Source organism: Aspergillus stella-maris, assembly GCF_047715825.1.
Source record: "Aspergillus stella-maris strain CBS 113639 unplaced genomic scaffold BDV14scaffold_40, whole genome shotgun sequence".
Lineage (NCBI taxonomy): Eukaryota > Fungi > Ascomycota > Eurotiomycetes > Eurotiales > Aspergillaceae > Aspergillus > Aspergillus stella-maris.
This window is the reverse complement of record NW_027396834.1, coordinates 231,228-254,120: the sequence shown is the minus strand read 5'-3', so window position 1 is coordinate 254,120 and position 22,893 is coordinate 231,228. Positions and strand designations below refer to the sequence as shown.

General features: G+C 51.4%; 5 protein-coding genes across 5 annotated transcripts; 4 read left to right on the top strand and 1 right to left on the bottom strand.

Moving 5' to 3' along the window:
- The first annotated feature begins 366 nt into the window (after window positions 1–366).
- Window positions 367–1,818, top strand: BDV14DRAFT_89738 (uncharacterized protein). The gene is made up of 2 exons (XM_073777808.1): window positions 367–1,087; window positions 1,160–1,818. Exons 1-2 carry the CDS (start codon window positions 645–647, stop codon window positions 1,650–1,652), a joined length of 936 nt encoding a protein of 311 aa, XP_073626555.1. The 5' UTR covers window positions 367–644; the 3' UTR covers window positions 1,653–1,818.
- A 1,527-nt stretch (window positions 1,819–3,345) lies between these two features.
- BDV14DRAFT_89724 (major facilitator superfamily domain-containing protein) lies at window positions 3,346–5,629 on the top strand. The gene has a single exon (XM_073777807.1). The coding sequence runs from the start codon at window positions 3,611–3,613 to the stop codon at window positions 5,438–5,440; it is 1,830 nt and encodes a 609-aa protein (XP_073626554.1). The 5' UTR covers window positions 3,346–3,610; the 3' UTR covers window positions 5,441–5,629.
- A 3,190-nt stretch (window positions 5,630–8,819) lies between these two features.
- BDV14DRAFT_209905 (putative extracellular protein) lies at window positions 8,820–9,794 on the bottom strand (the record flags this gene model as incomplete). The annotated part of the gene is made up of 1 exon (XM_073775763.1): window positions 8,820–9,794. The coding sequence occupies one exon, from the start codon at window positions 9,792–9,794 to the stop codon at window positions 8,820–8,822; it is 975 nt and encodes a 324-aa protein (XP_073626553.1).
- An 887-nt stretch (window positions 9,795–10,681) lies between these two features.
- BDV14DRAFT_176486 (UV-endonuclease UVE-1) lies at window positions 10,682–13,117 on the top strand (the record flags this gene model as incomplete). The annotated part of the gene is made up of 2 exons (XM_073769251.1): window positions 10,682–11,445; window positions 11,502–13,117. Coding segments are annotated over exons 1-2 (1,970 nt in total), but the record flags the coding sequence as incomplete, so codon positions are not given.
- Window positions 13,118–13,684: 567 nt separating this feature from the next.
- BDV14DRAFT_190863 (uncharacterized protein) lies at window positions 13,685–19,498 on the top strand (the record flags this gene model as incomplete). The annotated part of the gene is made up of 12 exons (XM_073771400.1): window positions 13,685–14,187; window positions 14,274–14,825; window positions 14,859–14,886; window positions 14,983–15,114; window positions 15,145–15,236; window positions 15,270–15,471; window positions 15,502–15,654; window positions 16,493–17,995; window positions 18,032–18,112; window positions 18,143–18,217; window positions 18,254–18,833; window positions 18,864–19,498. The coding sequence occupies 12 exons, from the start codon at window positions 13,685–13,687 to the stop codon at window positions 19,496–19,498; spliced, it is 4,536 nt and encodes a 1,511-aa protein (XP_073626551.1).
- Between the last annotated feature and the right edge of the window lie 3,395 nt (window positions 19,499–22,893).

Here is a 22,893-nt window from a genome sequence, read left to right as displayed (position 1 = left end):
AGGACCAAAGTACCATGTGGCTGTGCATTTTAACCAATCACACCTTCCCAAAATAGAAGCTCAGCCACACCTAGCTGTCATGACGTAAGTGACCCCCTCCTGCAATCTCTCACTCTTTCTCTGTCTACTGTCAGTCTCTCCCAGTCTCTGCCTCACTGCGTCTCACTCTTCTGCCCTTCATAATCTCCGCCTGAAAATTCGCCATCCACATCACCCTTAAACTTCGTCATGGTGGACCCTTATTCTAGAACATCCACTGGTAGCCTATAAACGCGGCAGAGAGCCCCGATCAACCTTGGGCCAGCCAGTCACAGAGTAGAGGATTCCCACTGATCTGCCCCCCGCGACCCCTGGGCCTCGTGCGCCTGTGACTTTGACGCGGACAATGGGAATTCTGCTGCCTTTTGCCCGGGGTGGTGTTTTAAATACTTTCGTTTCCTGTTCTGCTTGGCTGGTTTTCTCTTCGTTGGTTTTTACTACTACTACCATATTCCTACCGTATACTACGATCTCGCTTGTTGGTTTTGGGACTAGTTGGGTCCTTACTTCATCCTTCTACATTCTATAGTCTACTCTGTCCTACTCTATACGTCCGACCACATCCATCGACAAATTTACAGTAGACCCCGTCTACAACCACCAAAATGGGAGCAGGCGGCATCGTCCTCCGCTTCTTCAACCTCGCAATCCGCATCCTCCAATTCCTCGCCTCCGCCGTCATCCTCGGCATATACTCATACTTCCTCGCAAAGCTAGCCCAGCACGACCTGCACATCCCAACATGGATGAAAGCCGTTGAAGGGTTATCGGGCGCTGCAACGCTCTATGCGCTCCTCGGTTCACTGCTCACGTGCTGTCTCGGCGGCGTGACGTTCTTTGCGTTCCTTGCTATTGCGCTGGACGTTTGTTTTGTGGGCGCTATGATTGCGATCGCTGTTATGACGAGGGATGGAACGAATACTTGTTCTGGGACTGTTGATACACCGGTGGGAACGGGTGTTGATGGGACTGATGCCCCGTCCGGTGTGGATTACGGGTATGCTTGTATGCTCGAGAAGGTTGTTTTTGCGGTCTCTATTATTGGAATGTACGTGCCCTCGTTACCCCCCCTCTACCAATCCATTCCATCAAGTCTTTGCTAATTATGGTGTGTCCGCAGCTTCTTCTTCCTAATCTCCATCCTCTTCCAATTCCTGCTCGGCCGCCACCACAAGCGCGAGAAGCGCTTCGGACCCTCGCCCACCAACAACTACACCTACGGCAGCGGGACAAAGCGCCGCGGGTTCTGGAACAGGAATAAGCGTTCCCCTGACGCCGTGACGGGCGACGATATCCTGCCTGCTCACACGACGCCGCAGGATGTAGGCGAGACGAATGGGTATGCTGCTGATGGCGCTGGAGTTAATGGAGTTGGTGCCAATGGTGCAGGCGCAGAGAAGCAGGGGTGGTTTGGACGGTTTGGACGAAGGAATGAGGAGCCTGTTTATGGGGATTCTGCTGTTCCTGCTGGCAATGGATATGGTGCTGGTGCGGGAACGAATGGGTATGACTATGGTGCCAATGGATATGGTGCTCACCAGACGGCTCCCACGGGCGCTGCGCCGGGATACGGGCACACTGCTTACCAGACTGGCAACTACCGTGAAGTCTGAGTGAGATGACGGGGTTATACATCCGGAGTCCACGTCCGTGCCAACCCCGACTTCCGCATCGGATAAACAACATATACTACCGGTGGCTACAGCACCACCGGATGATTACGAGCAGACCGGACATCTACCGCTGCTCGTCGAACGAACTCAACAAATCAAAACAAAACAAATTACATCACCAATGTCAACAATATACGAATATTTAATACTCATGTTCTGTCCTCTCATTCAGAGAGTAACATCGTGAGCCAACGACTGAACGAACGAAGGAATACACGGCTTTAAGAACGGATAAAGATAGTAATGATGTTGTTTAGGGGACGCTTGCTGTATGCTGGTGATGTTGATTGATGCTGAGATCTTGCCACGAATCTCTTTGTACGCTATACTGTTGTTGTTTCCTGTTATCGTTGTTTTCTTCTTGCTTCGATCCTCTTGTACTTATACTCTAAGAATGATCGCTGTCATGTCGCCTTACCTACCTACTTAGTTTTAATCTAATGTCATCCCTTATTAATAAACACTGATTCGATTGATTTGAAATCTTTCTCCGGATTATCATTCTCCTGCGTATCCTGCAATGTATATCATTTCTGACGTGATGGGTTACGTACGTACATTGTTCCTGTCTGTACCCCTACCCTGCCGTCCACGTCGGCTTCGATTTCATTAAGGTACCATCCTCGGGGCACCTACCCTACCAGTCCATCCCACGAGCCCTTGACGATCAAACAAACCTTGTCAAAGCTCAAGCGACCATGAGCATTCCTGAATCCTAACCCGCGCGAAACTCCCAGCACATCCAAGCTCAAATCACAGCCAGCAGCACGGAGTATATCCCTTACCTAAACACACGTAATCCCACACGCAGCCAACCATGCGAATCGTGCATCATCAAATGACACGACGCAAGGGATCAAGAAATAAGGTTGAGGCGCCGAGCACGACAAGGATTGTGCACTGCGTCCCTGCGCCGAAAGCCAAGTGCAGCGTAAGCTTGCGAATCTGCGACATTCTGCAGGGGATCATTGCCTGTTCCGATGTATTTTGATCTACTGATTCACAGGAGGCTATTTTTGCTTTTCGGATTTGAGTTCGTCCAGATAAACCCAGTTGTGATGTGCGTTTTTATTTTTTTCTGTTGCGTAGATCTCTGAGTTATGCTAGGCGGATCTGCGGGATGAATTGGTGGTTGATGGTTCGTTGTTCAGGTAGGAAAATAAGACAAGTTGAGAGTTGAGACAGACAAGCATTGCTGGCGTGGGGGTTGCGCGGCGAACTGAAGAATCTGATAACCCTAAGTAAAATCCTTAACGGCTAAATGCATGTCGCCTATTAGTTTTGTTGCCCGACACCGAGGTACCGGAGTGTCAAAGACAACTCAGTCTTTTATCCGAGCGACCAGTAAGTCTGTCGTGATAAGACTGCTGTACAGAAATCACACCGCCACTGCATCATCGGCAGCAACACCGAAAATCAGTCGGACCGGGTGGTCACGATGGAGTCATGGAGAAACCCTTCGGCCCTACGAGCGGGCAGTCTAGACGAAAATCGGGTGGATTTTTAAGCACCAGCTTGCCCACTGCCAGCGTCTAGACCGGTCACGGGCTGGTGTGATTGTCCGATGTGCCCTAATTAGCAGAGAATCCTCCCTCTCGCAGTAACTCCGTTGGTATTTCTTCTGCTGGCTGTCCGTTATCAGTGATGAGGATGTTGCAATATTGCCTATATCATACCTGCTAATTTGATAGACTGACTCTGATTGTCTCCACTGTACCCTACGTTCTCCGTAAGTATGGAGACTCACGCCACCCCTCACATCCGCCTGGTAGGTTAAGTTTAGATAATCGTGGGATTCCCACAGTCCATAAAATCTGAAATTCGCTGTCGCTCGTGATGTTCTTTCCATCACATTTTTTTGTCGAGTGTTGAGTGCTGTCTTCTGTACGTCGCTCAGCATGGCAGACAAGCAGCCGCAAGCCGCTGCCGAACGGCTTTCCAACGAAGCTGCCGCCCCTGCGCCCGTGCATTATGGCGCATCGGCATCCCGTGAACCTGAAGATTCTTACAGTCCAGCCAGTCCAGCTGGAACGCCAGGTTGGAATTCTATCGCGAGCACTCCAGGATGGGGGACTCCCGTGACGGGCGCTCAAACTCCGGATCCGTTGCTGGGTCACAAACCCACGCCCATTTCGCGGCTTGCGTCCTATGCAGGGAACATCGAACTCAACAGTGAAATCTCACGACGCAAATCTGTATCTCGCGCCCAGGAGGCGCCTGTGCCAAATGCGCCCAGTGACACCGAAGTCGAATCGGCTCCGCCGTCTCCAACACAGACAAAGCAGGGCATTCCGCCCGAGCTATCCAGCTTCACGGCTGAATTGTTCATGGTTGGCGTCTGCTCGATTAGTCTGATGCTGTTCTCTTTCCTGTTGGGCGATATGCTTGCTCCCCAGGAACAGCTTAAAAAGAAATTGGGGATCTCGAACTCCGAATTGCCTTGGATCGTTGGAGCCTTCAATGTGGCAAACGCGCTCTCCGTCGTGGTGTCAGGGTCGCTGGCCGACTTGGCGCCGCCAAAGACTCTGATGGTCGCTGCATACGCATGGCTAGCGGCGTGGAATATCGTTGGAGTATTTTCTCTCACACCGTCGAGGTACATCCTTTTCTTTATCGTGAGGGCGATGCAGGGTTTAGCCATCGGAGTCCTGGTGTCCGGCAGTATGAGTATCCTGGGTCGAATCTATAACCCGGGCATCCGCAAGAACAGGGTCTTCTCAGCGATCGCTGCGACTGCCCCACTGGGTTTTTCGTTGGGATCATTGCAAGGAGGTGCTCTCCAGGCCCATCTTCTATGGATATTTGGATCAAATGCTATCCTATGTGCCTTGTGTGGTGTTGCCGCGTGGTTGAGTATTCCGTCGCTCCGACCAGCTGCGGACCAGCCTGGTGTTGACCCTCCTACACTCCGCGACTTCGACTATATTGGTGCTGCCTGTGCGTCTGGGGGCTGTGTATGTCTGCTCTTTGGGCTGACGCAGGGACCCGTGGCCATGTGGTCTCCGTATACCTACGTCCTTGTTATTGTCGGTATCTTGCTCCTTGTTGCACTTTTCTTCTGGGAGGGCAAGGCTGCTCGGCCGCTCATTCCCAACCGCCTCTGGCGCACTCCTGGTTTCACCGCACTAATGGTCGCCTATTTCCTCGGATTCGGCTCGTTCTTCGGCGCATGGCAATTCTATGTGCTCCAGTTCTGGCTCCGCATCCAGCAAGTGGCCCCGATAACCTCAGCGTTGTATTTTCTTCCCAATGCGTTCGTCGGTATTTTCGCAACCTGGGTCGTCAGTCGAACCCTCCACATCTTCCCAGGTCATTATATCTATACGGCAGCCATGTTTGCATTCACGCTGGGTCCCGTCTTCTTCATCCCTCAGACGCCAAACACCATGTACTGGGCAATGTCATTCCCCGGTGTTGCGCTTGTCACATTCGGTCCGGACCTCGCTTTTGCAGCTGCCTCGATTTTCATCACGAGCAATGTTCCAAGATCGTATCAGGGAAGCGCTGGAAGCTTGTTGGTGACGAATCAGAATCTGTCGTCCGCCATCATGACCAGTGTTGCCGATGCAATTGGAACAAGAATCGATAAGCAACCCGATGGAAGTATTGGACTGACAGGGTTGCGGGATATATGGTGGTTCGCTTTTGCCGTTCAGCTTGTTGCGGCGTTTGTTGTTGTCTTTTGGGTACGGATTCCGAAGGAGGAGGAGAAGGAGCACGTTCAATAGATCTGAGCCTTGGTCTTGTCATGAGTGTTAGCGTTGGTTATGATCTAGTTAGGATAATCGCAGTCTTTTGCCACATTTATCTCGTCGAACGTAGGTTCCCGAGAAATGGTATAAAAGTCCTTTTTTAGCAAGTCTTGGATGCTCTTGTTATTTTCTGCCCAATTGTGAAACTTATGCAAGGGAATTGCCCTGAGGCTGGGAATGATTTTCTTGGAGTTGCAATACCCGACAAGCCATCGCAGCCCATCACGTGCCTTGCTCTTGCCATCTATAGACACTCAAACACTGAGTGAACAACATAGAGTCTGGAGCTCTTGTTACTGTCTACAACATGCGTCTAATATTACTATATCTTTATTTCCCCCATTACCAACTCAATGGCATCGTATCCATATCTCAGGAGCCTCGAAGCAGTCCCGGCAGGCCACCTCCTAGGGATGGGAAGTACAGGCATGGTGATACGCGAAGACAACGCTGCCTTGAAAGTCCCCCTCAAGCTGAACACATCCAGTGACATCGTTATCGAAGAGAATATCCAAGGCATCAGGCGAGAACAAGATATTTACAAGCGACTAACGGGGTGTGACCATGTTGTCAAAGTTCTTCAATTCAGTGAAACGTCTACCAGATTGCAATTGATGGAGAACGGAGATCTCCTTTCATATATGAGCCGGGAGACCACCTTCCAACCATCGAAACAGCTCATGCTCTCATGGTTCCGCCAAATGGCACGCGGTCTTGCCGAGATCCATGACCGGCGAGTACTCGTGGTAGACATTGCCATGCGGAATTTCCTGCTTGACTCCGATCTCTCTATCAAGTTCTGTGATTTCACCGAGGCGGCTGTACTCCCCTTGGACACTGATATGAAAGCGGCCAGCAATCACAATGGCACCGTACAGATAGACATTGGGGAGCTGGGGGCGGTCATGTATGGGGTTGTGACGGGTGAGAATTACAGCTTCAACTCTTTCCTCAACACAGGACCGTCGGACGGTGGACACGAACTCGAATGGCCGGATGAGGGGTCTCTAAGACCGACAGAAGGGATCTGGCTTGGGGATATCTTCAAGAAGTGCTGGACACGCGGGACGTTCCGCAATGCGCACGAATTGTTGCGTGAGCTCGAGTCTGTTCATGCCGATGTCGATTTGAATGTCGATATCGAGAATGGATTCGCTTATCCCACACCAAATTCTCGAATGGCAGTTTCCTCGAGCATCATGAGCCTCTTGCGACAAGTTCGAAGGGATTTATCGTTCCGCAAGATGATGGCTTTAGCTGGAGCTGTCGTTGTATTTACCTTGATATTTTCCAGAGCGAAGCGGGCATACTTTCCTCATGAGTAGTCTTTAGGGTTATATTTTGGCGCTTGTCGTGGCAGCGTTAGAGTAGTTAGAGAATATTTCAATTTAAGTAGTCTTAGAATTTCAGATACCTGTCCAGCAATGACTGTCCCAGGAAAGCATTAAGGTACCTATATTCCAGGTAAATAATCTGCAGAGATTAAACGGCCGGGGTCGTAGTACAACGAGCCCCCGTGTTCCTTCCCTTTCGGGCTGCCACTTCGCTGTATCTGTCTGAGACCAAATTTCCCCACTCTCTTTTGTTCCTTTCTTCAACATGGTCACTTATTAGTGCTTCCACGCTTTATATTCATATTGCAGCAGCGAGCATTCTGCTATATCGTTCTTTGATCAGGCGTTATCTATTCTAGCTTACTCGGAGGATCCCTGAGATCGTTGATACTTCAAGAAGCCCGTTACTGCAGTTCAGTCTACAGTAAAACACGCTTGTACGGCTCTAACCTGTGAAGCCTGTCTCGGTGGTGCCACATAACTCTCAACCAAGGCTTCTTTCATCCACTGGAAACAACGGACTTCAACGATACCGCCATATCTAACCGCTCATGTCACTGACTATCTACCCTAAGATTTCGTGTTATGTATATCCAATTGCTGATCCCCGTTTCACCCGTGACCTGGCACGGTCTTCTCCTAAGATAGCCGGGCTATTCGAATTCGAAGATACAAGCGGCATTTGGGACATGTGTCGACAAAACCGGCAAACCGTGCCGATCGTCCAGGATTGGTATAAGGAGACTGAAGAAATCCACGAATCAGTGAAAGGAAAACTATTTTGGAGCAACCTTATGAATTTAGCCAATGATGCTAGATTTCGCGAAGTTCTGAGCACCGCAGTCCACCCAACAAGAAAAGCTCACCATACCACAGCATACAGCCGCATTCAGGATAATTACAAGCCAGCAGTCATAGTGCTCTGGTATATTGTGCGGTTAGTCAAAGCAGAGCCGGAATTGTTCCACTATTCGACCGTTGAGCCTTTGTCGCTCGATAGGAAAGACGTGCTCAAGGGCTGGAAGTTTCTGGCTTGGACCCGCAGTGCAGCTACGGGCGATGTGCTTTCGAAGAAAGTGCCACACAAAGTTCGCTCTATTAAGCCAAAATGGGGGCTGGGATCTCCCAGCAAGCCACTAGGTGATCCAGGTGGTGCCACGGGAAAGGAGGCTGTTATGGATGAGGGAGGTGATTCGGATGACGGCGGTGCTATGGATGAGGAGCAAGACATACATGAGGATGATGCCAGCGCAGGTGAGGACGCTGCACAGAGCACCACAAGCCAAGAATATGCCGCAAACGACCAGGTCCCAAGCTCTCATGGGCTGAACACGGAACATGAGACATGTCCCTCCCAATTGGTTCCAAGGCCTGAGGAATCGGAGCGGGAAGCAGGAAGCCAGGAGGCGCAACTTGCACAGTCAACAAATCAACTAGACACAACAACAGACTCCGATTCAATTTGGGATTTCGATGGAGCTGAGAAGACTTATAATTCAATCAATGCAGAAATATACTGAACAGGGGGGAAGAAGACATGTACCAAGTGTACAGTGAGTGCTTGGTGCAGCGGTGAGACGTGTTGGGCTAGCTGTCGGCTGCGTGCTCTTTCTTGTGACGAAGATGAAATTACTTCCTAATGTCCCACTCTTCAAATTAGACTAGGCTTTGTGATAGAGATGTTCGATGATTAAGGTAGCAAAGTGTAATCGGGTTCCCTTCCGGTTTACCTAGCAAGTACGAGACAAAGAAGAAATAAAGTATATTAGACTAGCACCACGCAGCCTTAGAAATACAAGTGTCAACGAAAGTAAGAAGCATAAGAGTAGTACAGAAAGGTTATGGCACAACAGGAGCCCCGCAACAAAAGGGGTAAACAGAACAAGAAGTTGAAGAATGAGAAGGAGAAGTAGAAGGCGGAAGGACAAAGGAAAGTAAGATATCAAGGTATGTCCTTGGACTTGCGCATCACGCATCGCGCAAGAAATTTAACCCTAGCCAATCATGTACTGGTTTGGCGTCTACCAAGCACGCACCATAGCACCATTCACACAGCGCATACCAGCCGCAACGAGACCCATGAACAGGGGTTCGCCATTGGCACACATCCACCAGCTACCGCCGCCCTCGGAGCAAATGATTGTACCAGGGGAGCAGGAGCCATCATTGCCACCAGCAACAGGAGGAAGAGGACGCTCAGTAGGGTTCGTGGTAGGTGTTGAGACAGAAGTAGGCGTCATGGGCGCCTGGGCGGTAGGCGCAGAAGTAGATGTCGGAGCAGGCGAAGTACCATCGTTGGCACCGTTGGAGTCTCCGAGGAAGGGAGCAGACGAAGCACACTTGTATCCCTTTCCAGTCAAGCTCCCCTCAACGTCCGAGCCAGGAAGAGGGAAATTCACCTCCTCACCCTCGACAGTCTCACATTGACCGGGCCCATTGACGTTCGCAATAAACAGAGGAGGCAAGGAACTAAAAGCCTGCGACTGCGCCATCTCCATGAACCCCTCTGTGCGCGCCGCAGAACCAATCGTGACCATCGCACAGTTCATGTACATCTCTCTGTTCCCGACCTTGTTGAACCAAGACCAAGCGAGCAGTGCCTCGCCATTCGGTGCATCGGCGGGGATAGTGAACTTGTAGCTCTTTGTAATCGGGCATCCACCCAGCATGGAGTGGATGACTTGGAAAGACTCGCCCTTGTCGTAGGAAAGGGCGATTTGGCAGGAGCCGCCGCCGTGCGTGGCGCTGCCTTGCAGTTCGAGATCGTAGGTTGAGCCCGGGGAGTAGGTTGCGACTGAGGTGAAGGGGTCGTTGGCGTAGCCTTTGCAGGGGTAGTCGGAGCCCGATGTTGAGAGGGGGTTGGTGTAGGAGTAGTCCTTTTGGCCTGTGGATTTGGTGTCGAGGGGGCTGCGGATGGGGAAGGGGTTGGACATTTGGATGTGGGCTGAGGTTGTGCTCGCGAGGAGCGCGAGGGCGTAGAGGATGTTCTTCATCATGGTGATTGGTTGTACTAAGACTCGATTGATATTATTTCAAAGCACCAGGCTGTGAGATTGAAGGAGTGTTGTATCTGTCTATGCCGTTAGGGATGGTTCTGATGGTGTAGGTATAGAACAACCGATCTTACCTGTTCGTAACAGACGAAAAGCCTCAAAAAGAGTGACGAGGTTCAACAGGCTGAAGTCAAGTAAAACACAAAGGAGCGTGTCAACAAGTATCTTTTCGAGAAGGAATCAGGACCAGCCTGGTGTTGTAGAGGACATCTTAAATAACAGTCCGAACAGCAACTGGTATGCTCAATACAAACTCAGAGTGCATTTTTCCGACACAAACCGCTCACCCAAAGTTCTTGAATGCCATACCTCGTTTCATTCTGGGCCACTGGGGGATCGCAGGACAAGTATTTGACGAGGAATGCTGTCAAAACAATGGGCAAAACACGGGAGGCATCACCATACGACGGCGACGAGTTGTAGCCTGACAATGCCCGTACAATGGCTAGTACTTTTTCATTGTTGGGGAATACGAATCATTCATTTCTTATTGGCGCAATGGTGTTATACTGGCGAGTGTTGAACAATGGACTCGATGCGAAACATCCATTGCAGATGGGACAATGGAACCATGATTCTGAAACATCGGCTGATGCACTCTTGAAGAGACTGAATCTTCATAACGTAAGTGACACTGGTTGAATAATTCAGCACATTAGAGAAGTGGTCAATTGTACATATTCTATAGAAAGTCGTATAGTTAGAGTAGGTATAGATGGTGCCTGAGGCTAAAGATCAGATCTGAGACTAAACTCGATCTGGTCCGCGCGGCGCAGACAACTCGACCAATTCGCGGCGACTGCACTTAAGCTGCTAAGCTCCTGCGCACCCTTGAATCCTGGGCTTGTCCACCACTCATTCCTCCCTGTCGCTCCTTTCTTTTCCTTTCTTTCTCCCCTGCATTGTTGTTCTGCTTCTCTGCCGGCTGTTTGCCAAGCATCCTATCTCTCTTTGTGCTTGGACGCGCACAATGGTCCTCCAGGGGTCACCAAAACTCTGACTCTGCCTGAATCGCGACAATCTACAGCCCTCAAGAACACCTTCATCGTGCTGAATGTTCAGGAGGCGCCTCCCTCAGCAGAGGTTTGTCGAGCATGCCGCCCGTTTCCACAGCGCCGCGGAACCCGGCCCTGCCCGGTTTTGCCACACCTCTGCACCGCTTCGATCATGGATGATGTCGCGCCCTGGTTCCGTGGCGATCCCGATCGCCGCTACTCGAAAGCCTGATTCTGCACTCCTGTCTCGTGCTTATAGCGTGGCCACTCTCCCATTACATTCTTCGCATAGCCGATCGCCTTGGAAGCTTGCGACAATTCCCTTATCGGCCACCCCTTCGAGATTCACGACTCGGTGGTTCAGCTTATCCCGCGCAATGGAAGGAACTCCGGCGCCGGATACCCCGATCAAGGCGGAGGGAGAATTACTCGACGCGGAAGATGCGCGTGCCAATGGAAAGCCTGACGGCGCCCAAATTGATCCAGAATCGGACGACAAGGTGCCGGTTGAGGCGGAGGAGCTTCAGGAGGCTCTGTCACGCGCCCCGCCCGTCAATAGCAGCTACCTTCCCCTCCCTTGGAAAGGCAGGCTGGGATATGTGAGTACTCACTTTGGACTTTGGACACTGTTTGTCTAACCTCATATTCTATACAGGCCTGTCTAAACACATACCTTCGATATTCAAACCCACCCGTCTTTTGCTCCCGTACTTGCCGTATAGCTTCTATCCTCGAGAACCGCCATCCGCTTGCGGACCCCTCACAGCCACCACACCCCACCAAGAATCGACCTGATCAGACACAACCCGCCGATGTCGAGCGAGGTCTGAGATATGTTGAGGGCTTGGGACTCGCCAATGCTCGCGACTTACTCAAGCTCATCCGATGGAATGACCGCTACGGAATCAAGTTCATGCGCCTTAGCAGTGAAATGTTTCCCTTTGCCAGTCACAAAGAGTATGGATATCGATTGGCTCCATTTGCGTCAGAGACGCTTGCTGAAGTCGGACGCCTTGTCGCAGAGCTTGGTCACCGGGTGAGCGTACACCCCGGCCAGTTTACTCAGCTTGGTTCTCCTAGAAAGGAAGTGTACGAGAACTCAGTACGGGATTTAGAATATCATTCAGAATTGTTGCAGCTCCTCAAGCTACCTCCGCAGCAGGATCGTGATGCAGTGATGATTCTTCACATGGGCGGTGTTTTTGGCGACAAGGCGGCAACCCTTGATCGGTTCCGTGAAAACTACCAAACCCTCTCGCAAGACATCAAGAACCGATTAGTACTGGAGAACGACGACGTCAGCTGGTCAGTGCATGACTTGTTGCCCGTTTGCGAGGAGCTAAACATTCCACTTGTTCTCGACTACCATCACCACAACATAATCTTCGACGCCTCCCAGGTCCGGGAAGGCACCATGGATATTATTGGTCTCTACGACAGGATCAAGACTACATGGACGCGGAAAAACGTCACTCAGAAGATGCATTATTCCGAGCCAACATCTGCCGCCATCACAAATCGCCAGCGTCGAAAGCACAGTGGTCGCGTCAAGACCCTACCCCCTTGTGATCCCACTATGGATCTAATGATTGAGGCCAAGGATAAGGAGCAGGCGGTGCTTGAATTGATGAGGACGTTCAAGTTGCCCGGGCATGAGCTCTCCAATGACATCTTGCCCTATGTTCGAAATGACGAGAACAAGCCATTTAAACCCCCACGGAAGTCAAAGAAGAAGAACGGTGACTTTGTTGACCTGGAATCCCAAGCACCTCCTCCCAAGACCGTCCCCGAGGAAGAAGTCGGTATGGGCGGTCCTGAGCGGAGGGTGTACTGGCCTCCAGGTATGGAAGAATGGCTCAGGCCAAAGAAGATCGTGCGCACCAAGACATTAAAAACACCCAAGTCATCAAAGAAGGCCCCGCCACCACCAGAGGCGGATGGTGAAATTGACGCTCCTGCCACCCCCACCACTCCCACTTCAAAGTCCAAAGGCGTTGAGCGCACCTCGAGCGTCAAAAAACGAGCCACTACGAGAAAACGCAAAGCCTCTCCAACTCCATCAGCCACTACGGCTTCAGATGCTGAACCTTCTCCTGATGAGAAGCCAGCCAAATCGCGATCTAGAAACACCGGGGCCCGCCGGGGTCGGCCGAAGAAAGAGGTGAACTACGCCGAGGACAGTGAGTAGGTTTAGTTGTTTTGCCTCGCTCTATATAGTGTACTATAGTACTGTATAACAGTCGACCCGAATATAAAAAGCCGATCCTGACAACTCAACCTCCACTGAAGTTACCCAGCGTCTGTTGCCTTCAGTGGTACATTGTCTCTTACTAAAACCTCATTTTCTCGTTTTCTTGAGTGAGCTTGCCTTCATCTCATGGGAACTGCTCAGTAAATCCGACACACCCTCTCCCGTCACGTGTACACTGATACAGGTCCCTCTTTCCTTCAACCAGGCTTCCTAACTTGAAAGGTATTCTGAAAGACCGTCAATTCATTACCTTCAATCGATTTCTCAACCATATGTAACGTTCTATCTCTCATCCTACAACTATCCTTCCTCCATACATCTCCAACACACTCTCAACTCCACCTCGCTCCGCAACCTATTCTCAAGTACGCCTACATCGCTCACTTCCAACCTACCAACTGACGCCAAACTCTTTGTCCATGGTCAAGTCTCTAGGTAGTAACCCCCCCCCCATAATACTTCATTCAATGCTGACACAATCCAGCGCACCACCCCCTTTCAAACGACCCGTCCGTGCGCGAAAGAACCAAACACTACACGTTCCAATTCCACTTCTACCCATATCCTAAAACCAACAAGTGACCACAATGCCGCTCTCAAAATGCGACGTCAGGGGCGTGGACTACGAGAGGAAATACCTGCAGGACATGGACCAAGTCAGTATCAGGATGGCCGGCGCTCCAGGGTTCAAGGATACAGTTACGCTCTGGGACCTGTATCTTAATGATCCCGCGACCCGGCCGATCCTCGACGCTTGGCTTGATGTTCGAAAGAGAACGTTCGGCGCGACGCTGAAACACTCGCACATGACGCTTCGCCCGGCGATAGTTAATTTGGCGTTTGATGTGCGCTTGCAGTCTATTATGCTCAAGCAAGAGCCGCCGGTTATTGGGGAGCATGGGGTTGACGAGAAGTCGATTGCTACGTTTACTTGCCTTTGGTATTGCTTTAAGCTTTTGAAGGCGACGCCGGATTTGTTTAATCGGATTCATATGAATGGGACACCAATCCATATTGATCCCTATGACATAACGCACGCTTATAAGCTTCTCTCTCGGATCTTCGGAAACAGAAGGGGAGCAAGATTCCTGTGGGGAAACCGCATCGGGCTGCTGCTTCGAAGGCGGTTTTCTATCATGAGGGGCTTGGGGCCACGACTGCTGCTGGGCCTTCTAGGGCTGTGGAGGATTTGTTTGGGTTGTCTTCGGCTGAGATCATTCGGACCATGGACAATGCTGTGGCGGTGGGTACTTTAGCTCGTGATGAGGATGCTATTGCTACGCCTAAACTGGATGTGGTTGCTGAGCTGACAGATGCTATATATCCCGAGGTAGATCCGACAAAGCAGTTTGCGGCTCCGAGGGCATGCGTTCCTGTTGATCGATTGGATATTCTGCGGTATCTTTTAGAGATCGACCGTTTTGAGCAGGAGTGCGTCGTGGGTAACGCCAGTCGTGGCACTTCCACGGCTATACTCGAGGATGCAGGAAGGACACCAACAGAAACTGCCAGTGACATCTCCAATGCTATCGAGTCGAAGCTTTCGGCAGACGCTGATATCCCAGACGTCAATTCAGATCCTGTCAAGAGCGAGAGCCCCACCGCAAATAACCCAACCTCATCAAATACTCCACTGCTGAAACTGGCACATCTCATTGACCAAAGAACAATGGTCGGAGCGGAACCTCCGCCTTGTGAGATTGTGACTATCGAGCTCACAAACCCGGCGTGGATTCAAGTTCTGCACGGTAAGCGCTACAGAGATCTGATCAAGGCCTTCAACCCGAACGTTGAGTCTGGAGATCAACGCTATACAACAGCCGATCCCGGCGACGGAAGCCACGCACACAGGTGCTCATTGCGACGCCTCTGCCTCCTCGCTTAGTCGACACGCCTCGACCAATCCATTTCACGCGTTAATGCAAAGCATGATCTGATCGACCAATTCCGTGACTACGGCGAGAAGGAGGATCGAGCTTTCTCGTTGTACTACGCAAGCACGACGCTCGACCCGGCTGTCCCGATGCCATCTAGTCCTCTTCTCCAGGCATCGTATTTAGCAATGGACACTCCGAAGCTAAAATACCTTCTCAAGATCCTGCATGACGAGGGCGCCTTCAATGCAACCTTTTCAGCGCGGTCCCGCTTCATCATCCTCGCACACTAGCAGAGAGTTCTCTGGGTAACAGAGATGTTCCTCAACTCCCTCAGCATGCCCTTCGTAACCGTCTGGCTAAGCCCATCCATGAAAGCAGCGGAGCGCAAAACCGCCATTAAGAAATTCACTGCCATTCGAAACGGCGCACAGATTTTATTGACGAACTTCAATTGTCGTGCCAAGTCGCTGACTCTGCATACCGTTTGTTCTCGGATGGTTGCTATGGAACCGCCGCTTAATTTGGAGAGATTGTTTGAGGCTATTGGTGCTATTCATCGGCCTGGGCAGAAGCAGGCTCAGAAGGTCTGGCTGCTTTTTCAGAATCGGACGTTTAGTCGGTGGGTGGAGGGGAATAATACGCTTAATAAGGTGGGTTGGGTTGCGGCGAGGATGAAGAAGGTTGGTGTTAGCGATGAGGTTTCTAGACGGGAGTTATCCAGGCTTTTGCGTCGATTGTCTGGTTTTGCGAAGTTCGTTGATCATCGTGATTTGTATGCGGATGCGGTACCGGTGCCGGTGCAGGAGGCCGCGGTTCAGAAGGGCGTCTCCACAGGTAGCAAGCGCAAGAGCAACTCGAGTGACTTCTCGAAACCAAAGAAGAAAGTGAAATTTGACTATGTTGTTGAGACTGAGGTTGCAAGCCAGGCATTCATTTCATTGCAATTATTAGGTTGGAAATGAGGCTCGCCTAGTCATATTCGAAGGCTGCTAGGATGCGAAGCAGGATGAGCTTTGGCTTCAATTACGCTTGAAAATTTAGATAAAAGGATTATAACGCCCCCAAAAAAAAATATGAGGATTAGCTATACATACTTAATCAGAAACGAAAGGTTGTTGTTTCGGAAAGGATCCGGAGATAAGATATATAAAATACCTAGCCTTACGGACGGAGATCGCAGGCGCCGCGAACGTCACTGGGTCCAGACTCCAGCCCGGTTCTTTCGCTCTTTCCCCACAATATTATCAACACCAACGTCAGCGGGCTCTGCTCGTTTCTCTTCATTCCTCCTTCTTGCTTCTGGATTGATAACCAAAATTTGAAGTTCTGCGCTTTACGTCTATACCCGGAAAGGCCTTTCCACGCGGGTTGTGAGTTCGCTCCTCAGCCGCTTCTCCTGCTGCTGCTGCCTGTGCCATCCCGGGCGCGAACAACCACGGCGAAGACCTAAGCTAACCCCTGAGATACCCAGTCTAGTGAATTACTCGATCAATTTATCTGAATCGCTTTCCTACAAAGTCTCCGAATCTGGCTCCACGACCTCCCCTCCGCAACCGCTGGCGCCTCCCGCCGCCGACCTCTCCCGTCAAGTGGCCACTGCCGCGGCACCAACCCCTCGCCTTCCCTCGTCACTTCCCGAATCAGGACCTCAGACCCAAGCGAAGCAGATTCTCCCGCTTCTTCCGCTATATTTTCGGGCCCCACGCTGGTCGCCGTGCACGACTTCGCCTTTGGAGTTTCCGGCACGAGACCCTTCCCGCGTTTCGGCACCGGGCGCAGGCAAGAGTATATCAGGTGCTTGTCCAGCGACAAGCTAGACTTGCGAGACGAGCGAAAAACCAGGGTGGAAGGCTAGGTCTTAAAGAGTTCCTCGTCGGGCAGAAAAGACGGCGGAGACGGGGCGTCGGCGGGCTTGTTGGGGGACTGCTGGTGCCGTTTGAGAAGACAGCTCACGAGGCGGGAAAGAGACTGCCTGGCGCAGGGAAAGGGGCTGCATCGATGTCTGACTACGAGCCGTCGTCATCCTCGACATGGAGCAGTGGCTATGGCTATGGGGGTCGGCGGGAGCCCGGTGCGCGGCGGAAGAAGATGTTTGAATATTTGAAGGCGGCAAATGACTTGCGGCAATCATATGCGGCCTCGTGGACGGCACAGCGGAATGCGTCGCGCGACCTGGGCGACGAATACATGAATACGCCTGGGGCGTTTCCGGACGTCGAGATTGCACGATCGGGCGATGAGGAGATGTTGATATTCCCGAGTTATGCGCGGCGTTTGGATCAAGACCGGATGAAGGAGATGAAACGGCAGCAGCGGCGCGATTCTACCGACACAATTGATGAGTATCATGGGTTGGATGGCGCTCAAGAACACGAAATGTCGGAGTGGGATACGTTTGATGATGAGAATGCTGTTGTCGCGGTTGATGTCAGGGGTTGGGTTTATGCACCTTATCGTGGACCGATGACAAGAAAGCAGCGGCTGGTCGTTGCTCTCGCTCGGCGCTTGAGTGGTGTACCTGCGCCTACAAACAATGAAACTGGTCTCGACGGGACGAGCCAGGATAGCGAACGATTGCCTCGAATGACGGAGAAGCGAGAGGAGGAACTGGTTGATACGGAAGCCCAGTCGATTATCCGCGACGCAGATAAAGGGAACGAGCTCAACTGGAAGGGTGCGTCGGGTGCCCTTGAACAGGAAGGCCGCGGTATATCTCGAGCGCCGACAACCTCGTCAATGCAGTCTACGCAGTCGACTCAGCTGAGCAAGGATGAACTTTCCGTTGCAAATGCCCATCTTATGGAGCGAATACGACCGTTCTTATCCAATCCCATGGCCGGCATGGCGGTGACCGTTTTCTTCTTCAACGACGAGAACAGCCAGTCAAGGAACATCATGACCAATGACTCCGGTCACTTTTCAATACGAGCGTCGTTATCATTTGTGCCGACGCATGTTCGTGTTCTCGCATCGGAGGACCTTTCGGCCGTGAAGGAGATAAAAATCCTTGAGTCCTCAGGTGTCAGTATGATTAGTGATATTGACGACACTGTCAAGCACTCGGCCATTGCGAATGGAGCGAAGGAAATGTGCAAAAACGTGTTTGTACGCGAGCTGTCTGATTTGACGATCGAAGGCGTTCCGGACTGGTATACTGGGATGGCCAAGCTGGGTGTTGATATTCATTATGTCTCAAATGCACCGTGGCAACTGTACCCGCTACTGGATCGCTTCTTCAAGATGGTTGGGCTTCCACCTGGCTCTTTCCATCTGAAGCAGTATAGTGGTATGCTCCAGGGTATCTTCGAACCTACGATGGAGCGAAAGAAGGGTGCACTGGAGCAGATTTTACAAGACTTCCCCGACCGGCAGTTTATCTTGGTTGGTGACAGTGGAGAGGCTGACCTGGAAGTGTATACCGACCTCGTAATGGCGAACCCAGGCCGGATTATTGGCGTCTTTATCCGCGATATCACTACTCCGGAGCGGACTAATTTCTTCGAGAAGTCAATCAACCACCTGGAGCACAAGTCATCCCCCAACCGCAGCAATACTAACATCGTTGATCATTCAGATACGTCTCCTAACCGGCCTAACTTACCGCCGCGGCCACCTCGAATGGCCTCAGACTCGGTTGTAGAGTCCAAGTCCGCCGAGACCGAGGATTTGATTGATCTCTCAGATGAACCGGAGAAGTCACTGAAGACGCCGCCTACCATCCCTACAAAACCCTCTTCACTCCGGTCCGTGACCAACAGTGCCGATCTCGCAGAAAGACCCCCAATTCGAGGACCTATTCAACGCAAGCCTGCGCCGCCTCTACCCCGACGGAGCGGTGGGTCAGGTTCACTATCACCTGGTGAACCTTTGTCGGGTCATTCGTCTCCAGCAACCCGGAGCGACTCTAGTGTCAACAGCAAAGACCTACCGATCCACAGCCGACCTTCACCACATGGAGGTGATGGTGCGTGGGCGTCAAAGCATGCTCCGGCCCCCCCACCTCCGCGTCGTTCCAACACTGGGGCATCAGCAATGAGCTCTAGCTCGCAATCGAGCACCAACACATCTCGTACTGAAAGACAACCACGATACCCTACTTCGTCAACTACTCCTACCTCTCGATCATCGTCCCCCGGACACCTAGCCTATCCACCTCCACCAAGCGCTCTCCGCTCTCCAGCTTCAAACCCTTCGCTGAGCAGTCGGACTAGTACTAACTCAGACAACTACCCACCATCACGCGCGTCCACGGCGAACTCTGCTCCTCGTGCTCCGTTACCAAACAAACGGGAGGAACTCTGGCGGAGGCGCTGGGAGCGAGCGACTGAGATTCTAGCTGATCAGGGCGTTGTCCTCGGAAGCTGGCGGGTCGGAAAAGATGCAAAGGACGTGAGTATGTGGCTGGTGAAGGAAGCACTGAAGGAGTCTTCAATGTCGAAATCGAAAGACAAGATCAGGGAGAAAGAGAGGGAGATGGAGCGAGAAAAGGAAAGGAATAAGGGCGATGTTTGGAGCTCACAGTGAGCTTGTCAGGTTTGAGTCCATGCTTGTCTGGACATGGGCGTGAACTATATAGGATTCCGGCTTGTTATGTCCGTGTAGCTGGTGACTATAGATTATAATGCAGTGTATATACATGGGTCTCTGTTATGAATACAATGAGCTGCAATGCCGCCTGCTTTACCATTTAAGGAAGTGTCTGCGCAGTCCCCCCTTGCAACAATCAACGGTTCCGGCAAATAATGAACTGAGCAGACAATGCCAATTCCAAAGAAAACATAACTACCAGAACCGAGTATGGCGCCAACGTAGAATCAGGGCTGTAAAGAGAAGGACGGTGCTGTCACGTGTCCGTCGCTCTTTCCTCACGTCGCACACCTCCATCCTTCCCATCTTCGCTTCAGAATCATCGTTAGGTCAGGCAGTTTCGAAATCATCGATGCTTCGATGCTCTTGTTCATCACTGCTTTTATTGTGAGCTGTCCAAAGTGACACGACCTTGTTCCACTCATTGCTTGCCAATTATCATAGACGCACGAGAAGAAGCTGCCGGCGTTACCGCTAGACTAAAAAGCCAGAGGCTTCTAGCCTAGGATGCCGATTGACCTATGGACCTCTTCTGACAGAAGCTTTATCCTCACCACCGAGTCACCCTTGATAGGGAACATTGATTGATACTGCGCCAGATTCAACAATCAACAATGATCAATCCCAATGTGGCGCAGGCAGGCTGCGGATTCTTGCTCAAATCATATCGCTCGCTATCACGACGCCTTCAGCCTTGTCGAGTTCAGCCGCGTGCTGAGCGGGGTAGCAGCGCCGGGTCTCGATCTCCATATTCTCCTCCATATTCTCCTCCATCTCGCAACCACTGTTCAATTTTCTGCGACCTGCTTTCTCTACTTCTATGGAACCCGCGGGGGTAGCGCTTGGGGCAGTTGGCTTGCTCGGCTTACTCGGTCTTTACAAAGAGGCTGCCAGCGTGGTGCAGTCAATCAAGGACCATCCTTCCGAGTCTCTGCGCCTCAAATCCCGCTACAATGCAACAAAAGTTCTTTTTGAACGTTGGGGGAAGCACGTTGGTATTGCAAACGACAAGACGAACAATGACGAGGAAACTGTGACTGCGGAGCTGAAGGATCCCGCTACCGCTGCTGCTGTTGCAGACTTGCTCGTTTCCATTCGCGACATCTTTTCTGTCGTTGATCCAACCCTTGCTCGATACGATAAGCTGTCGATAGGTCCAGAGGCATCTAATCCGGGCCGGACGAAACTTCGGTCGCGTCTCAAATGGGCCTTTGCGGACGGCGACAAACTTGAAAATCAAGTTGAAGACTTTGATGAATTCGTGCACAAGCTCTACAGTCTAGTCCCACCCCAGAAAGTCCAGCCAGATGAGTTCCAAAAATTGCAGGCGAGCCTTATCAAGGACCAACGGGTCCAGGCCCTTCAACGATTGACCCACTGGCTAGATGCTACGACGACAGAAAACACGTTCGACGCCTATTGCTCTACTCGTCTCGACAAAACCTGTAACTGGATCAATACGCATCCGTCATACCAGGGTTGGCTTTCAGACCAAACACAAATCAACGACAAAACCTTCCGAGTGTTATGGATTCACGGTCCCGCCGGCTTTGGAAAATCGGTCTTATGCGCGTATCTCGTCAATTCGCTTCTAAACAGTGGCAAGTTTCTTGTCTGCTCATTTTTCTGCTCTGGTGACAGCGATGCCCAACGGAGTCCGAGTGCTATCCCTCGCTCTTGGGTCTATCAAGCTGTTTATCGAGATGAAAATGTTCTAGAAATGGCGTTGCAGTATTTGGACAAATGCGACAGCCCCAAAGCTACGCATTCCGATGTTCTATCGCTCCTCAAGGGTATCATGTCTCGAAATCAGAACGCCATCTTTGTTGTGGATGGTTTGGATGAGTGTCCGCGGATGAATACAGCGAGAGCTGAGCTACAACGCAACAGAGCAGATATCTTGCAGGAGATGCTGAAAGAGGGAGTTGGTACTGGAGCTAGACTACTTGTTGTGAGCAGGGATGAAGGGGACATCAAGCTACAGCTCCGGCCGTATGGTCCCCAGCCCCCAGGCGTCAGCTTTAGTGAGCTAGCAGTTACAAGGGAAGACGTTTCGCCAGATGTCGCTCAATTTGCCGAGCATGTTCTCGCGCAGAAACTTCCAGGGAACCCTCAAAAATTTCGCCAGGACATGGCGGCCCAAATGGCGGAGAAAAGCGACGGCATGTTTTTGTTGATACGCCTTCAAAGTCAGAATTTACGGCCCCGTCAACAGAAACGCCAGCTTCAGCGCGCACTGAACGACATGCCAACAAACCTACCCCAGGTCTACGAGCGGCACTGGGCCGAGATACAAAATCTTCCTAGCTCTGATAAACAGCGCGCTGAGGCTATTCTGCGTTGGGTCTCTTTCGCTCGCCGTCCTCTCACAATCCTTGAGCTCTCCGAAGTTGTGGCAGTTCTAGATCCCGCTACAGAACCCGATGACGATGATGGCCCCCGATTTAATGATCTTCCGGATCCCTTTGATAGAGAATATGTCGACTCCGAGATTCTCGGTCCTTGTGGATCATTTCTGGAATTACGGGCTTCTGCCTCTGGCGTAAGCTGGACGTCAAGTACTGTTCACCTAATCCATTTTTCGGCGAGCGAGTTCCTCTCTGGACTTCATGCACATGCTCCTTTCAGGGACATGGCGTTTCAGGAGTATTGTTTGGCCCAGGACTGCTTGAGGTACATTGACTGTGGTGACACATGGTTGCTTAGAGGGACTGGAGACAATTCTGATGGGAAGGACAATCATGGCAGGGAAGAGAAGGATGAAGATGAGGAGGATGGAGGTGCAGAGGAGGGCGAAGATGATGACATTGATTGTGGTGGCATCTGCCATCGTCCATTTCGACAGTACGCCGTCCATCAATGGAATGAGCACATTCGTGCCTGCTCCCAGTTTCAGTGTGACTTACGGCGTCCGCTAATGTCCTTCTTTAGCGATCCAAATCCGAATTGGGAGTCCTGGAGGCATGAATTTGAGGCACAACAGACTGAGCCACATCCGACCCATCCAGGAAGCCGGACCTACTATGCCGCTTGTTTTGGCTTACTGGATATCCTGCAAGATCTACAAGATCACAATCTTATTGAGATCCACAAATTCGGTGGCTATCACGGCATTGCTCTTCATGCTGCTGCATTTGCGGGACACGTGGAAGTTCTGAAATTTCTACTCGAGGCCGGATCCAATCCGGAAGCTGAAGGTATCAACCACTGTACCGCACTCCACACTGCGGCGCAAGGAAACCAGGAAGATGCAGTCAATTTGTTACTACAGCATGGTGTGTCCGGTGCTATCACTGACCAGTTTAAACGAACTCCCTTATACTGTGCAGCTG

Coding starts and splice junctions, on each gene's coding strand:
- BDV14DRAFT_89738 (XM_073777808.1), top strand. CDS start 645: ATGGGAGCAGGCGGCATCGTCCTCCGCTTCTTCAACCTCGCAATCCGC. Junction 1,088..1,159: donor GCGGTCTCTATTATTGGAAT/GTACGTGCCCTC, acceptor GTGTGTCCGCAG/CTTCTTCTTCCTAATCTCCA.
- BDV14DRAFT_89724 (XM_073777807.1), top strand. CDS start 3,611: ATGGCAGACAAGCAGCCGCAAGCCGCTGCCGAACGGCTTTCCAACGAA.